Raw genomic sequence first — 17,618 nt, forward strand, 5'->3', positions numbered from 1 at the left:
CGATTGCCGTCAATAGCTAAGCTGCATGACGCTATTATCGTGTTAAAATGATGCTGAACTCGGTGCTAAACAGATCACAGGCTGAGTTCGCCAGGAACAAACAAACGAACGAACCCAAACTCGAGAGACGAAAACGCGGGAAAACATGTACGCCATATCCGCTTATTTGCATTTAACCCGCCACGGGGAGAAAGTAACAGTCCGGAGCTTTTACTCCAAACTCCGTACTGTCGTTTTATTCTTATTAAACTATTGTAATATGTAGAGTAATCACATAGAGTATACACATTTCTTCAATTTCTTTTATCATATCGTGTATCTCAAGTGCCTGGAGATGACATTTGTTGTAATTTGGCGCTATATAAATAAAACTGTATTTAATTTAATCTAATTATATTTCCCCTTTCCCCTTTACGTCAAATGTAATTCACCTTTTTTATGTCATCCCTGGAAACATCCATTTCTGTGTTGACACGCACATAACGCGAAATTCTTATTGTTCTCTGTAAAATGTTTTTACTGATATTGTTTATAAGATGTGACATTTTAGGAAGGAGGCCGAGATCCGCTTGCAACACCTGAACTTTCTCCTTATTGACATCAGTGCCCTCTTGTGGTAACATTAACGTCCATTTTAAAGCTTTGCCTGTGAAATAGTTCATTCAAGGTATCAGCTCTTACTTTGGCTAAAACTCGTCCGTTTTCAAAGGTCTTCATCAGGAATAAGTCTCAACAAAACGAATGCAGGGTTACATGAATGCGCTGAGTTTTGTCACATACAATCCTAAAACAAATAATATGAATAGTTTTAGTGTTTGAAAGGTAGTAATGTGGGTACTTGAAAAGGAAAACTTTTATCACAGATATAACATTTTCGTGGCTGAAAGGGTGTAAAACTTTTATCCATCATCATCTACTTGGTTGACAGGGAAGAGACTGAAATTAGTTTAGTTCACTTAGTTTATTTATCAGTTCATTTCATAATGTTTGTGCTTGAGAGGGATGTGAACTCACTGTTTCAATCACCTATTACATGGCAGAGTGTGAAAACCCAAAGGAGCAGAGAAGCTGAAACCTGGATTATTAACTAGTAAAGTGATTGTGGTGGGTAAAGCTAAAACAAGTTTCTCGTTGTAAAGAATTTAAACTTTTTAAAAGTAATATTTACATAATTTAAATAGCTAGAATAAATTATTTTTTTATCTAAATGTATCATTCTTTCTTCTAAGAGCAGAATATGAGCCAAAAGCAGGAAGGCGGCCTGTGGACCAACTTTGTCCAGCTGCAACATCTTCGTCATATTCAACACTTGTTCAGTTACATCAAACATATTCTTAAGGCATTGAAGATGAGGTAAAAAAAATGCAACAAGTGTGACTGAAAAAAATGATGAGCCACGTTTAGTGGGTGCACAACACATTAATTAGACAGGTTTTTAAAGCTTTCTCATGCAGATGTGCAGACACTTTCCAATAAGCAAAAAGCATTATTCTGTCCTCGGTGGATTATTTCAGATGTTTCACTTACAGGCAATGATCTTGTTAAGATCAGTTTCAATGGAATTTAATTAATGGCAAATCTTTCTTCCAGAATCTGCAAGAACTGCTCATGTACAATGAAAATGATCAGATAAGACATCTGAATATCTACTAAAAACATATGGACAGTACCTTAAAAAAAAATAGTGCACTGTGTAACAACAAAAAATTCCAGCAGTCATTCATTTAAAAAAAGGTAAGACGGAATAAAAGTGGTGATGACTACGTCATCTGCACCGTTTCATCTGGCAGCAGAACCGGGAGGAGGCTGCACCTTTATGGTGTCCTTCCTTCATAGACCTCAGCTTTTTGAAGGAAAATTCTTTGTCCTACGCTAACCTTTACCTCTTTTAACTTACGTTCTACACAATGTAAAATACGCTAAGAAAAACAATATTCCCACATACATAAAAGTATAAATAAAGCTGTTATTCAACACTGCCCCGCAGGCCACAGTCTGATCGCTGGGGCGAATAACAAAATAATAAATTCCTCTGTTTCTTAACAACAGAGTTTGCTCATCATTGAGAGTTCATCACTGCTCCCTTACGCCTGGCTTCCCAACTCCCACGTCATCGCAGTAAAGTCCATGTCGGTGAGAGTCACGGTGAACGGAGCCTCCACTCTCTCGGTATCCATGTGCTCTTCACCCCTCCCGGTGCTGTTCAAGTTGTTTACCCTCCAGGAATTCAGGGGTCGAATTGACTTCCGGAAACGCTGCAAGAGAGAAGCCGGATTGTCAGAAACTCACAGAATCTGATTCGTTCTACAGCACTGGCAGCTTGAGCTGTGGCCAGGGTGTAAGCAGATCTCACAGTGACATAGGAGTGATACTTACTTCTTTCAGTGTTCCCGTTTCCCTGCTGATGGCCACAATGGCCCAGATGAGGATCTGCAGACAGCAGGTCGCACCTATACACACGCCCAAAGCTTTACCCCACCGTGGATACACGTAAGAGCCGTAGTGGAGTGGAGTGTTGTACATCTCAATGAAGATGTAGGTCAGGATGAACTACACATGCAACGAGAGAGGCACAGAGTGAGAAAAGTTTAAAAGTCTCTAAACAAAGAGACGAAAAAGCCGGTACAGAAATGCTACAGGGGGAGCTCAGATTGAATATCAGTTTCTTCCCTTCAATTATTTAACTGGCATAAAGATTTCAGCACAGTCAGGCGACTGTACTGTAGATCTAAGTAAAATTATCTTTAAAATACTGATTCCAAAAATGTAAGTAAAAATTAAAATCTCATGAACCAATAAATGTATTTATATTTACTAATTCATCAAAAATAAAAGCTCATCTTGAATTCGATGGCAGAGATGCGTCTTAAAAAAGTCGGGACAGGCTACTTCTTATCACTGTGTAGCATTCCCTCATCTTTTAACAACAATCTGGACTGCAGGCGGCACAGCACAGCACCTGGACTCTTCTATGAAGCCGTGCTGTTGAAATGGATGCAGTATGTGGTTTAGCATTGTCTTGCTGAAATATGTAAGGCCTTCCCTGAAAAAATACGTCTATCATCCAAAGACATGAGAGCACGTGTTGCTCTAAAAACTGTGTGCACCTTTCAGCATTGATGGTGCCTTTCCAGATGTGTAAGTTGCCAGTTACCATCAGAACTGCAGGCTTTTCATAATGGTTGGTGGGTTATTTTAGTGTCAAGCTTTGTACAGTTCATGTTTTGGTTGTCTGTTTTCTTCTGTGACTTGCAATCACCATCAGATTGTCTGTTCATTTCAGCTCTTTCAGCACACCTGGAGTCTGTTTCAGCCGGATGGACATTCTTTGAGACGCAGCTAAGCTAAGCTTCAACTTTAGCCTGCCCAGGAGCAGGCTAGTTCAGCGGCATAAATTACCATGGTTACTCAGCGGGCATTCAAATAAACCACGTTCGTGGAACGGAACTCTCTCTTAGATTAGCCAGAACTATCGAGAAAAGCCAGGCTTTCCGCTAATCCAGCTTCGTGGAATACCCTTCTGGTCTCCATCTGACATTAATCACACCTGCCGTTTCTTAGTTGTTTAGCTCCCCCAGTGTAAATACTCCTGACCTTCCTTTGTTTTGTCCCAGGTCCTCATCTTCACCATCTTAGTTTGCCATCAGTCTGTATTCTGTGCTCAGCCTTTGGATTTCCTGCTACCGTAGTGCTGGTTTATTGTAAAATAAATTCTTCAGTGTCGACACTTCCCTGCCTCCTGCTCATCAGTCTACATTTGGGTCATCCACCCTCACCTTTTGTGACACTTTTGAACACTGAGCACTGATAATAAGCTGGTAAAAATACGTGCGTGAAATAGTAAAATGTCTCACTTTCAACATTAGATATGCTTTATTACATGTTTAATTGTGAATATATTTGAAAATATTTCTTTATGAAATTTGCAAATCATTGCATTCTGCTTTTATTGGAATTGGAAATGGAATTGGGGTTATAGTTTGTTCGGCAGTTTCTGATCCCTCAGCCATTTCCTGGGGTATTTTTAGCTCTGTAGAACAGCACAGTGCGTCACCCCTCATCAGATTACACCTTCTTCGAAAGTGCAACAATGCAGGCAGCATCACCTGGGTCTGAATGTAAATACATGCTTCTGCAGCATAAAAGCAACAAAAATAACAGGAGAGGTGATGCCATATGGCTTCTGCAAATGATACAAACTAACAATACACCACAGCTAGTTATTAATTGTACTTCTGCATAATAAAATAACAAATCATTTGGAGTCTTTTGGCAGTCTTATAGGATAATTTATTGCTATAAATCTATCTACTTCATTGTATTCAAATTCCAGGGAAGACATCAGATAACAGCTATATCTTTATGAGTTTAAGGGAAAGCAGAGCTTTTATCACACTGACTGTGTTTACTTAGAAAACTAAATATCAACAATGGTGCATGTACTCACCAGCAGGAGAAACGGAGTGAAGAAAACCCAGCATGCCTTGAAGTAAAACAGCACTTTGGTGCACCAGGGAGGACAGTGGCAGATCATATCAACAATGTCCTGACAAAACTGGTTGACTCCTAATAGAAAAGTTAAAAAAATTGATGCATATTAGGAACTCTGGAAAAACCTGGATGTCATAAGGACATGGAGAATAGAGAATAACCATTGGGTTAAATGTCGAAGAGTAATCGTAAAACTGTGAAAAATGAACAAAAAGTTGCCAGTTTGCTGGTTGGAAAATCAAGTTTCTTCATCTTGCACATTTCATGAACTGAAACTCATACAATGGAGTGACAGGGTTAGAGAAGGTGAAGGGTTGTGAGATGGGATACCATAGAAGAAGGAGATGCCAATGCACATGAATAGGGTGATGATGATGAGGCCGAAACTAGTGCTGAAGGAGTCAATGAGAGTAAACCAGTAAATTCCTCCCTATGAAGACACACACAGCACAGGAAATGTGGATCTAAGCATACAATAAGGTGCAGACACAGTCAGATTCTTCACATACTGTAAGAGCGCGCTCACATTAGTCACTAACAGCAGGCCCATCAGGTAGAAGCAGAAACACAGAGCACCCAAGAACAAGGTCTTGTGCAGCATGTTCGCCCTGAGATGTGGAAACTCATCCAACACGGCTGTGGTGATGCCCTCCATGTTGCCAAACTGTGAGTCAACAGATAAGAGGGTGTCGTGCTTTTAGAGGCGGTTTTATGGATGTTAAATTGTCTTAATATGTTTGTAGGTCTGTGGTCTTACCAGTGTATCGATGCCCAGCATGAAGAGCATGAGGAAGAAGAGAATGGACCAAAACACTGAGCCTGGGAGCAGAGCAAGGGCTTCTGGGTAAGCAACAAAAGCCAACCCAGGACCTGAAGGCAAAAAAGAAAAAAAAAAGAAAAACAGCATTACATTCAAGAATGCATAAAAAGTAATAAACTGCCCATATACACTGGAATAAATGAACCATGGTAGGTACCTGTATCTGCCACCTCTCCAACAGGAACTCCCTTTTTCCAAGCCATGTGTCCCAGAATTGAGAATATAGCAAATCCTGCAAAGAAGCTGGTGCTGCAGTTTCCTGTGGTGATAATTATTGTGTCCCTGAAATCAAAAGAGCCATGAGCAAGAGAATCATGCTGTCAGCTGCAACGAAAAAGAGCAAACGAGAGCTCAAACTCACCTGATGACATTATTGTCAAACTTATTGTAAGAGGCCATAGAAAGCAGACCCCCAACTCCGATGCCTAATGAGTAGAAGATCTGCGAGGCTGCGTCATTCCACACCTGCAGTGTTTCAGAGAAACACATTTTTAAAACGCTATTCCCACACCCTCTCTGATCTGCTGCGTGCCATCAGAGGTACCTGAGCGTTAGCTAAGCGGCCCCAGTCTGGCGTGAGGTAGAAGCGGACGCCCTGAAGAGAGCCCTCCAGCGTGGCCCCTCTGATGATCAACACAACGAGGACAAAGTACGGGAAGGTGGCGGTCACATACACCACCTGAAAACAAAGGCAGCACAGACACACGTTAGACTGAGCAGAGAAGAGGCGGATTGTGTTTGTGTCTGACAAAAACAACATTGTGCTGATTCACCTTGCCAGAGCTGCGGATGCCCTTCAGCATGCACAGGAAGATGATGACCCAGGCAGCCAGAAGGCAGAGGGCCAGGGGCCAACGCACAGGGCCCGGGTCATGAAGGCCCTCACTGTGTACTACACCCAGCACGGTCTCACTGCAAGACACAAACAAACTTATGATATGACTGCGCCTTTTGTCACATTCATGAAAATGAACCGAGGCTAAATAAACAAGGCGTGGGCGTTGGTCTGGATTTATAAGTGAGCTGATGGCAAATGCCTTTGATCTTCAGATATTTTCTTTTTAAATGTTTCACGTGACTAAATCATGGCAACACTTTGGTCCAACTGTACTACTTTCTCTCATAAAGTCATAACAAAAACTGCTTTAAGTCTTGATCATAAAAGATATACAGTGTTAAGTACACAACCAAGGAGTTATGGCGTGATTCATTTCACATGAAAGGTACCAAAACATTGTAAGCATGATGCTCTATGTAGTTATAATGGTAAAGAAATGTGGTAGTGGCTCCATGCAAACTGTTCTTATTCTGTTGTTAAACAACATTTGAATGATTTCTATTCACAGACTGAAAGTGTGGACAAAAAGTCCAGTCATTCAACATTTGAACAAGGTTTGTCATTGTGTATTTGTCCTGAATACAGCCCCATTCTTGTTTATCAAAAAATGTACTTTTACATCGGGAAGTTTTAGTGTACCGTGTATTTTTAGTTTAGTTTTGTTACATTAGAAAGCAAGCTTCGTACGAGTAAATGCCAAACAAAGCACTTACTTCCAGAAGATTTCTGTGGGGCTCAGGCGTCTACCAAAGGAACTATTGCCGGTGGTGCCATTACCACAAATAGCTGCATTGGCAATGGCGTCACATGACCAGGGAAGCGGGCTCTGGAACGAGCTGCCCAGGTAGTAAAATGTCCACGCTATGATGACATTATAATAAAGACACACCAACGTGGACACACACAGCATCCCGATTCCAATACCTACACAACAAGACAAAAGAGAGGGCATAAAGTCTAGAACTCAAGAAGACATGAGACACACTATTGTGTAAAACACATTTCATAACATGTCAGGTGGATTGTTTTACAGCTGGATGTGAAACCTCTGTTGCATAAAGAGGTAGAAACGACTCAATAAGGGAACGCTTAATAGGCATGCGTTACCCCTTAATTACAGTATTTGTGACGTTGAGTTTACAAACTGAAAACAGTTCACAACCAAGTTAAATAAAAATGATGGCAATTTAACTTTCACATACTGTACCAACTACACTGATAACTACACACCATTGTTGGAACTATTTTTGGTTCTTATATAGTTCAAACTGTTCCTATCAAATGTGTATAATTAGCCAATGAGCTGCTGAGGAGTTTTCAGGGTTAGCCACATGACGTGTAGCTGTGAGGTGGAAAGCCAAGGTGAGTCAGCAGTTATTTTCCTGCACCGACAACATACAACCCTGACTCCGAAGATGTTGTAATGCATTGGTAAAGGTAGATAAAAACAGAATGAAATGATTTGCAAATCTACTTAATCGGGATTTTATTCAAAATGGAACTTTGAAAACATATCAAACGTGGAAAGTAAAGCATTTTACCATTTCACAAAAAACGTTAGCTCATCTTGAATCTGACGTTGGAACAGGGCCTGTTTCCCACTGTGTAGCATCTCCTCTTCTTTTAACAAGCATCTGTGAATATCTGGGAACTGAGGAGACCAGCTGCTGGACGTTTGGGAGAGGAATGTTGTCCCATCTTTGTCAGCTGCTCAACAGTTCTCAGTCTTTGTTTCATTCTAATTAGCTGCAACATGTTCCTTTAAAAGTCTCACTTTTAGCATTTGATATGTTTTATATGTTATATTATGGATAAAACCTGAATAAAACAAATTGTTTTTATTTACAGTTTACACAGCATCCTAAAAACTCTAATTCTTCTGGATTTAGGGTTTTAGATGCTTCCAGGAGAATCAAATTTACTGGGTGTAACAAGACAAATCTATGAAGAAAACTGTATGATTGAAAACTCCGATTCAGCTAGTATCTATTAGTTTTACACAGTTTAACATAATCTGATTCATTGGAATCAAATAAAAGAAACATCAAGTCACCATACAGGTTATCCTTTCTAAGGTCGAAATTCTGTGTGACAGTTTAGGCAACAGTGTAATTACTGAACTGCAAAGCTGAGTGAAGGAGGTCATTACCTTTGAGCAGAGGGCAACATTTCCACACAGTAATTGGGCCGGCTGCACCATACTGGCCTAAACTCAGCTCCATGAGGAAGAGAGGCACACCCGTAACAAAGAGCATAATGAAGTAGGGGATGAGAAAGACACCTGTGAAGATAAGAGACATGTCAGCTGGAAAGAGGCTGGTGCTGGGGTAGATACTGAGATACTGAGATGGCAGCTTCACAGATATGTCCTTCTGCTTTACTGTTAAGCGAGCAGCGACATGTTTGATTTCACATAAAGATGCATAAAACATGATGCTGGGGTATAAAAGCAAACCACATGTCTGCTTTGTGGTGTAGCACTGTGTTCCAAAAGATGCCGTGGAAAGCTCAGGACTAAGCCTACAAAATAAGGATGGCAACACACCCAAGAGTCAGGCAAAGAGAGCTTCCAGCCGAAATAAGAGTCACAAATCATTACAGACACACACCCAAGCATTACAAACATCTTGAGAAGGAAGGGCCCGTGCTTGTAGGCCGCTCACCTCCTCCATTGCGATAACAGAGGTACGGGAACCTCCACACGTTCCCCAGTCCGACGCAGTATCCAATGCATGAGAGCAGGAACTCGTGCTTCCCGCCCCACTGCTCCCTCGGGACGATCGCTTCTGTAGCTGGAACAGGACTCTGGGCTCGAGATTCAGACTGGGGCTCTGGAGTCGCTGCAGTTGCTGAGTTGTGGCCATTTTTAGTGATGGTATGTCCATTCATATGCACTGAATTCTAAAATACACAAAATTACAATGTTGAGATGGTGAAATAAGCGAGGAAATATGCAATACTGCAGCTAGCTAAATAAATCCTGAACTGACCTATGAATAAGACTTTGCTGTTTCCAGCTCAGAGGATGAATATAAAGACACATTGTATAAGGTGCAGACTTACTTTCTAACTCTTCCTGTTTTTAGAAACCTGAAGGAATCGGGTTAATACAGGACAGTTTCTTCCTGCAGGCCATCATGTCTAAACCAGAGAGGAACTATTTTCTTGTGTCAGGTTACAGGGAGGAACTTTGATGGTGATAACAATGAAGCTTCTGCTTTATGTGCTGTTACTGTACATGTTTATTGTTTAAAAATGATAATTCATTCATAGTCTTAAATTTAGGACCAAAACGCTATGTCTTTGACATATTTTACCAAGTTTTACACGTGTACCAAACAGGGAGGGGAAAGGGATAGTTCATTTAGAAGTATATAAACACAGACAGAAAAATATGGCCCAGGAAGTTGAGGTGCACAATAAAGATGTGTTGATGAGAGACAACAATTAAGTTATCATGGAGTGTCTACTACTTCAAAAGCAGTTCTAAGGGAGTGAAATGAGAAAATGAAACCATCATCCCAGCAAACAGAAACAGCAAACCTCTTTGGCTTCCAGTTATTCTCAAGACTGATCCATCTACAGATCACCTTATTGAGCATTTTCTTGATGAATTGATCAATTTGAGGGGGTTTGTGTAAACCCACCTGTTGAATGAGTGCAGTGAGGCACAGGTTTTCTCTATGCCGTCAACACTGCGTCTGACGCTGTGCAGCAATGTGGAAGGACAGGTTCGGCTGCTTAATCTGTCCTGCCGGGTATCGAGCGGCGGAAGTTAATATGGCTCTTAATGGTTTTACAAGTTACAAATATAATTCAACATGTTTCCTGAAACCCTAGCAGTTTGTTTTTCTGTGGACCCAGTCGTGGAGATCTTTATTACCAAAGCTCTGCTCTTACCTGCGCGGCGGCTCCACCGCTTCCTCCGGCGGGGCTCCCGGGTGCTGCTTTGCCGCTTTGGTCCTGCATTTCCACCCGGCAGAGGTGGCGTCTCACTATTTACTGTGACAGTCGTTCCTCCTCATTTTACACGTGAAAGTGCTCGTGGAAGAACACAACAGATGCTGTAGTTTTCTGACTTGAAAAGGTTCGGTCGGGGAGTCAGACGGCAGGGACGCGCGAGCGATGACGATGAGGAAACAGGCCGGCGGCGGTGAGGTGAAGGGCGGAGATACAGATCGCAGGTGCTGCACACAAGAACAGGAACTCTTCCTACTCCTTTAAAACGAGGCGGGGTTGATCCAAGGGTGGGTGCAGGGTAACTAAGAGCAACTTAAATCCAACATAAACAATGGCAGGAGAATGATGTGTGATTATCTTATTTAGAAAAAAGGTACACACCACCTCCAGCATGCTGAGGTATCACACTCTGAAAACACTGCGGCTGGAAGCCTTTACCTGAACTGTAATCAGCTATACTTTAGGGTGATGATGGGACAATCTTGACCTTAGTGGCAACCTCTGAAGCTGAAAAGAGAAAGCCAGACTTACAAGTCTTTAACTTCTTGGAGGACACTCCAAAACAGTCTTGAACTATAGACAGACTCTTCAGCTGCAATCATTTCCAGCCCAAGAAAAATTAAAATATGTTTTAAGCCCATGTGGAAACATTTGGAGTGCATGAAACTGCTGAGATACATTTAGTTATCCCATTTTCATAGTTTGTAGTGCACGAAAGAACGGAAGCCAAAAGAGAAAAATCTTTTATCTTTAATCTTAATCTTTTAAATATCAATATCTCATATTCACAAGATGATTATCTCAACTTTTCATTGGGCCTTTTCACAGATGTCTTTCAAGCCAGGACTGATGTGGTATTGTTATGCATCAGTGTCATTTGTGAAAGTACAGAAAAGGCTTGTGGGTAGTAGTTGATCTGCTGCTTCTGAGCCTGTAAGGTAGGAACAGAGGCCGACATTAAAGGGATAGTTCGCCTCTCTAACCATGTGTGTAAGGACACACCGATGCGGGGCTGAGCCGTTGCTACTGGTATGTAAAAGATCAAAGAGGCCTAAATGCCTTATATCAGTGCCTGCAAAGGAAATCTGGAACGGTGCACATAAAGCTTTTATTTTCTCTTACTTCTTTTTTTTTTTATTCATAAAATTGAACTGACAAAGCTCATTTACACTTCTGGCAGCATTTATGCAGAAGAGTTTGTTTAGATTTTAGGGTAACATATGCTTCAAAAATGCAAAAACCATGTTTAGCATGGTTTTTGCATGGTCATGGTTTTTTTCATTTCAAAGGCATGACTAAGGAAGGTGAGGGTACAGATGCACGGCTGGCATACCTGCAGTGCTGACCTGCCCCCAAACAGAGCCTATGAGGAGGAATTTGAAACAAAAAAATGCAGTAATGACCCGGCACTGTCGCACATGACTTTTTTGTCGGGTGATAACCCCTGAAATGCATCATAGCTTCCAATCCTGAATACCTAAACATTGTTGAAGTTTCCTGACAAGAAATGGCAACATTATAAAGAGGTAAAAAAAAAAAACTGTACTGTCCCAGCAATTTAAATGTGTTGAAGGCTTTAAAATGCCAAAAATGACGTATATTGACAAATGATATAAAGTTGATGAGTTAATATAGAAAGGATTGGGATTGTTTTTATGTTTTTAGATGTAATAAATGTAAGCTTTTCTTTTTCCCCTCTTCTTTTTAAAGAATTTTAAGGCTGAGGTGTAAAAATCTAAAGCAAATTCAAGCATAATCAATCAGCAACATTTATATTTAAACTTTACATTGTCCCCTTTAGATAGATAGATAGATAGATAGATAGATAGATAGATAGATAGATAGATAGATAGATAGAGCTCAGTACAACTTTTGATATTTTAAAAAACAACCTATCACTCATTCAGTGGAATTTAGATGGGAAAGAAAGAGAATTTGGGGGTTTTACTTGGCTGCAAAAGGAAGCTGTAATTTCTGTGTTAATCTGTCTGTGCATGCAGTCCCACAATACTACTTCCTAAAGAGAGAAAAACAACTTAGGTACATTTACAGAAATGTCAACCACAAACATTTAGCAGTTTCAGTGTTAGAACCACAGAAAAGCAGCAGTAGCAATGGTCAAGCACAGAGAAGATAACGAATCTCAAATAATAATTAACTTTGTCTAAAGAGAAATGGGACACATGGCTACTGTATGTCATTGACCAAGAAGGCAAACCAATATTTTTAACACCTGCTATCTTCACTAGATTATTTGTACATCAGTTTGAGTCTTGATGGTGTGATGCTTTTTTTCTTTCTTAGTAGCAACTTGAGGCCTATAATCCACTTAAGCTCACGATCCTTCTCTAAATCCAGCCAATCTGTTGAGTGTCTATACTTAACAGCCCTGCTCATAAAATCTGGGTCAATAGAAGGTGGAGGGAAGTTGCAGCAGCTGCGTGTGTCGAGCGATATGACTTTAATATCACAACTTTAAAGAGAAGTTTTGGAATCAAGATCCAACCGGATTTTGTCAGATAGAGGATTTCACACAGAAAATGGAACTCCAAAACAACATGATGATCAGTGGGGAGCAATATTTCTGCTATCAGCCTCAGGTGGAGTTTGATACAGGCATAAACCATCATCTTCTCAGCAGGGAGTTGAAAAGCAGCTGTGAGCAGCTGGAGGGGCGTCCAGATCCACACTGCAACGTCTGGACCGATTCTGAACCAGCAAGAATCAATTGTAATGGCAAATCATTTGCCATGGATGCTAGAATTAGACTTGATAGTTTGAAGTCTGGCTGTGATATACCTTTACCTTGCTGTGCCATAGATAGCACCTTGTACAGCTGTAATGGTGAGAAAGACCACTCAGAACAGTCAGCTTTGGACTTGGTAGAAATCCTTGATATAGAGGATGACATGCAGGATGAAGAGAGCTGGTAGGTTCCATAATCGGTCTGGTAATATTCTCTGATAGCAGGGCTTGTTGTGTGGGAATATTTCTGGTATGTTGCTGGTCCGACTCATGTAATGCTATATGCAGCCGGGTGTGATCTGTTGTCGAAATTATACATTTTGTTGAAGCATTAGAGGCTTCTCCTCGCCAGGTCCTAAGTCGTTTAATTTGGAGAAATGTTAATCATCATTTTTCCCTCACAGGCTCTATGAGCCTCAAAAGGAGCAGTCGTTTGTGGAGAAGGAGTCTGCCTTCATATGGTGTCGACATATCCTCGATAACCCCAGCCCTGAGATGGAGGCTGCATGTCGTGCACTCACGAAGAAACTGGACCAAAGTGAGGAAGCAGCTTAGACTCATTATCCCGGAAATGCTCTTGATTTGAAAAAGACATACATAACAATGATGTTTGGTTGTGGGTTTACCTTATTCCCGCTCTCTTTATTGCCAGCATCAAGATCTCACTTCTACAGACATGCTGCACCTTCCCATTATGGTCCCTCTCTGGGCTCCTCTGTAGACAAAACATCAGTCAGCACATCACTCAGCGACTCTGACACTTCAGGTAATGTGATGAATGAAAGATAAAAGATAGATAGATAAAAGCTTCTGAGCTACTGTCTGCTTAAAACCAAACACAGCACGCTACGTTAAAGTGCCAGGTTTCAGCTTTAATGTGAGTTTGCATCTCAGCTACTAAACATTGATTGTGCAGCTGTGCAATGTCTGTGTTAGTTTAAAACTAAACAGCTCACTTGTGGATGAGAGTTCAAATCAATAACTGGGTAACTAGAAACTACTAAACAAGCGGGTAGATCCAGGAGTGTGCGGATAAGTACACAATCATTCGTCAGACAAACGACCCCCATCACATCCCGACCACCCCCATCACATCCCGACCACCCCCACCACATCCCGACCACCCCCATCACATCCCGACCACCCCAATCACATCCAGACCACCCCCACCACATCCAGACCACCCCCACCACATCCAGACCACCCCCACCACATCCAGACCACCCCCACCACATCCAGACCACCTCCACCACCGACGACAAATGACAACACAAGTTGAAATTAGTTATGGGATGAGCATATTTCACTATAAGATCAAAGCACCCTGGTAATGCCTCAAAAACAGAGGGACACACATCCAAAGAAAACCTGCAGAGCTATGTGACCTGATTAGAAATAAAAAAAAACAACTTAATCCTAAAAGAGGTCAAATAGAAAACTGTGGACAAAGCAAGTTATGGCCCAGATCCTATCATTCAATCATCTCATCTCAGTCAAACTGAGATGCATCATATGTGTTGAAGATCAGTCTGGAGGCAGATGGACCCAACAACAAGCAGAGGCTAAATGTGGCTGCAGCAGAGGCCTAACAGAGAGTAAACAGTGACGTTACAGCGGCTGCACAGTTATTTCTGGGTCAGTCACTTAAAGCAGGCATTGACTATGTCCTTTGACTAGATGTGTTTCAGTCTCATTTTTTTTCAGAACTCCTGCAGGTTACTGCAGTGTTGTGTTAAAAATGTTTTTTAATCATCGAGTTAAAAAGTCATATGTGGTTGGCATTTTAATGTTATATCAATTATTTTCTATCAGATGAAGCACAGAGTACAGATCAAATGCCAAAAATGAAACTAATCTATTTTAAATCGTAGCCATATGTCATATCATGTGCACAGATCACGAGCTGAGCGTCCCCGGTAACTCCATAACCAGCAGCTACAGACTGCAGGACATCACAGATGTTCACATTATTGCCAAAATGCAGGAAGCCAGTGAGTACAGGAAATATTTGTACTATTATTTATTGTACCCTGCATACTCAGTCACGTTAAAACATACTAACTTTGATCAAAATTTTTCAGGTTTAAGGCAGAACTATGGTTCAGCGCCTGCTACTGCGTCAGAGATGCTTCCATCTTATTCTAACGCCACATTGGTCAATGTTGATGAGTTTGCTGCTGGAAATAAAAACAAGACTTCATCTTCTTCATATTGGCAGCCTGCTCTATCATCACAGAGCTCTTCCTGTTGCCAGTCGGCAACAAAGCAGGGGCGCCAAGGTCCCAAACTGACCAGACTTCACCAACAAGTCACTCAATTCAAGTTGCTTAAACTTGCTCAGAATCAAGGTGCACTGTTATTTCCTTGTGACAATGTATGATTTCAGTGGGATTTAAAGCAAGATTCAATTGAAAAACTTTCATCTTGAGCAATATCTTTAAGATCTGAAGGATTTCTTTATAGCACAAGCCTCTCTTTTTCCTTTAAGCAGAGACCCTTTTGATCTGCAGTATTTCTTATTTTTATGTAGCCAGTGAGGCAAGAAAACTGACAAAGAAGCAGCATATCTGACTGATAAATATGTCTACTGTACAGTATTTGTCTATGTTGTATATGTTTCATGGTATGTTACTCCCAGTGTCTTTAAATGAATAGTCTTGTTTTGCAGCAGCAGAGGGGAGGACAAGATCCCCACTGCGGACAAGTCTCCGTTCCCTCCAGGCTGTCAGGAACAGCCGAAGTTTAGAGAATGATGACTGCCAAGCCGTTGACCAACCCTCTTACCCTCTAACAGGTTTGCATCTGATTTCCAATATAAAATGATGTAAACGGATTATAGATTTCGTACTCTGATCAGTTAAAAAAAATGCTGTTTTTCAGGGGTGTCATCTGCAAGAGTCGGGTCCAGTTTCGGGTCTTCATCCCTTTCTCCAGCATCTCTGAACTCCAGTAGGTTGACGCACTTGATGAAAGACTCGTCGGTCCGGATGACAGCCGTGAAGAAGCTGCAGAGATCTCAGTCTCTCAGCCCCTCCAGGATCCCTCACCCTGCGAGGGGATACCTGTCTGTTCGTGGACGTGTTTTCGCCTCACCAGAGAGGCCGACCACTGCAGCATGGGGCAGATGCGTGATATCCACTCAAAGGTGAAGGACCTCATCAGGGAATACCTTTTAAATGTACCAATGAGGAAGCACATTTAATAGACAAAAAAACTTTGATTGTTGATTGCTTGCACGGTTAATAAGTTCTGCATTATTACACAAACATGTTTGGATTTGAAAGGAAATGGAGTCTGTATTAGAGTGCTGTATGGTATGTTATGGTACACAGATTATATGCATTCTATATAGCTTTTTCTATATATAGCTTTTGCTAAATAAGCTTAGATCTGGGTCATCTTCCTCTAAAGCAGCTTGCAGAGGAACAAAATGTCCAGCTGGCAATGTTTATGTATAACTTGATAGAAGTATCTCAGAGGGCTGGATTATGTACTGCATTACCCTGGCTTCAATACTTGAATTGTGTCATTTTGTGGGCTAAATATTATCTTAGGAGCACTGCAATGTTGATAAATTTAGCCATTTAAGACTTTTAAAGCTGCATGATCAGTGGTTTGCAAGCATTTATGTACACAAACTAACAATTTCTGAGCATCTTATGCTTCAATACAAAGTGACTCAATTAGATTTCAAGTCCGTTATGAATGTGGAAGTGCAGCTGAACTTCACTTCAGATTGGATGACTGCATAAAAGGTCTGTTTTCTGCAGGCTTGTTGCAAGAGGAAGTGTGCAGTTTGCCATTCTGTAAGAGAAACTAAATAAGTGAACGCTGCGTAATAGGAAGTGTCATTACCAAGAAATATAGGTGTGGTTTGGTGTGCTGCCTCATAAAAGTAGTGCAGTGTTAATGCAGGGGCTTCTGTCTGCCACGAGCATGTTCAGCATGACTGAGTTCAACCCTGTTCAGTCTGGATGTTGCAGCTCTGAGGGAAAGGGCTTTTATTTATTTATTTTCATGGTGCACCCACTTATCAACTGGGTCCAGGTGCTGTCATCACTCCACCTTGCTTTTTATAAAGCAAATCTATCAAAATTCATTCTCTCTAATCTCTCCCGTGGTCCTCGTGCCTCAGTTTGATTTATTAACATGCACTGCACCATCACAAATGTCACGTTTAAAGAACAAAGTCATTGTTCAAATGTTTACTGTAGCAAAACGTCAAGAAAAAAATAAGTTATACCTGTGGGAACATACCATAAATACTCAGAAAGGATTATAAAACAATGACCACACTTACAGTCGTGGTATTCTCAACCTGCTGTAAGCCTCGTGTTCTCGTTCATCATCATCAGCCTTAAACCGTGTTGAATGGCCTGTGATGGACTGGTGACCTGTCCAGAGTGTACCCCCCCACCCCGCCGCGAGACCCTGAGTTGGATTAAGCAGGTACAGAAAATGGATGAATGGGTGGTGTTAAATGGACCACATTTATGTAAGACATCTAGTCTTTTTGACAACTTAAAGCATTGCCACAAACCACAAGCCACAACCAAGCAGCACTTCTTAAGTCTATAGAGTTTTGAACTAGTCTACAGCGAATGAACCACCAACCTCAGGATTGTTTTTTCTTCGTTACAATATAAGAAGGCAAATGACAGACAAAAAAAAAGCCATTCTGCTACTGGATGTTAAATACTGATTAAAGAATATGGTGATTTTAATTGACTGTCCTGTTTCTTCCCAACAAGGTATCTCAGCTGA

At 41.2% G+C, this 17,618-nt stretch overlaps 2 protein-coding genes across 2 annotated transcripts; one reads left to right on the forward strand and one right to left on the reverse strand.

The window, feature by feature from the left end:
* Positions 1–942: 942 nt before the first annotated feature.
* On the reverse strand, positions 943–10,348 carry slc6a7 (solute carrier family 6 member 7). The gene is made up of 14 exons (XM_075487886.1): positions 10,050–10,348; positions 8,813–9,050; positions 8,299–8,430; positions 6,863–7,073; positions 6,085–6,223; positions 5,856–5,990; positions 5,673–5,776; positions 5,469–5,593; positions 5,249–5,361; positions 5,018–5,155; positions 4,822–4,921; positions 4,448–4,566; positions 2,377–2,550; positions 943–2,255 (listed from the first exon to the last, which is right to left on the reverse strand). Exons 1-14 carry the CDS (start codon positions 10,116–10,118, stop codon positions 2,085–2,087), a joined length of 1,968 nt encoding a protein of 655 aa, XP_075344001.1. The 5' UTR covers positions 10,119–10,348; the 3' UTR covers positions 943–2,084.
* A 2,301-nt stretch (positions 10,349–12,649) lies between these two features.
* Positions 12,650–17,565, forward strand: LOC142402294 (SLAIN motif-containing protein-like). The gene is made up of 8 exons (XM_075487887.1): positions 12,650–13,038; positions 13,247–13,392; positions 13,507–13,620; positions 14,750–14,845; positions 14,936–15,202; positions 15,385–15,387; positions 15,523–15,648; positions 15,789–17,565. The coding sequence occupies exons 1-8, from the start codon at positions 12,650–12,652 to the stop codon at positions 16,001–16,003; spliced, it is 1,356 nt and encodes a 451-aa protein (XP_075344002.1). The 3' UTR covers positions 16,004–17,565.
* Positions 17,566–17,618: the final 53 nt, after the last annotated feature.

The sequence above is a fragment of the Odontesthes bonariensis genome, chromosome 16 (assembly GCF_027942865.1).
Source record: "Odontesthes bonariensis isolate fOdoBon6 chromosome 16, fOdoBon6.hap1, whole genome shotgun sequence".
NCBI classification, from domain to species: domain Eukaryota; kingdom Metazoa; phylum Chordata; class Actinopteri; order Atheriniformes; family Atherinopsidae; genus Odontesthes; species Odontesthes bonariensis.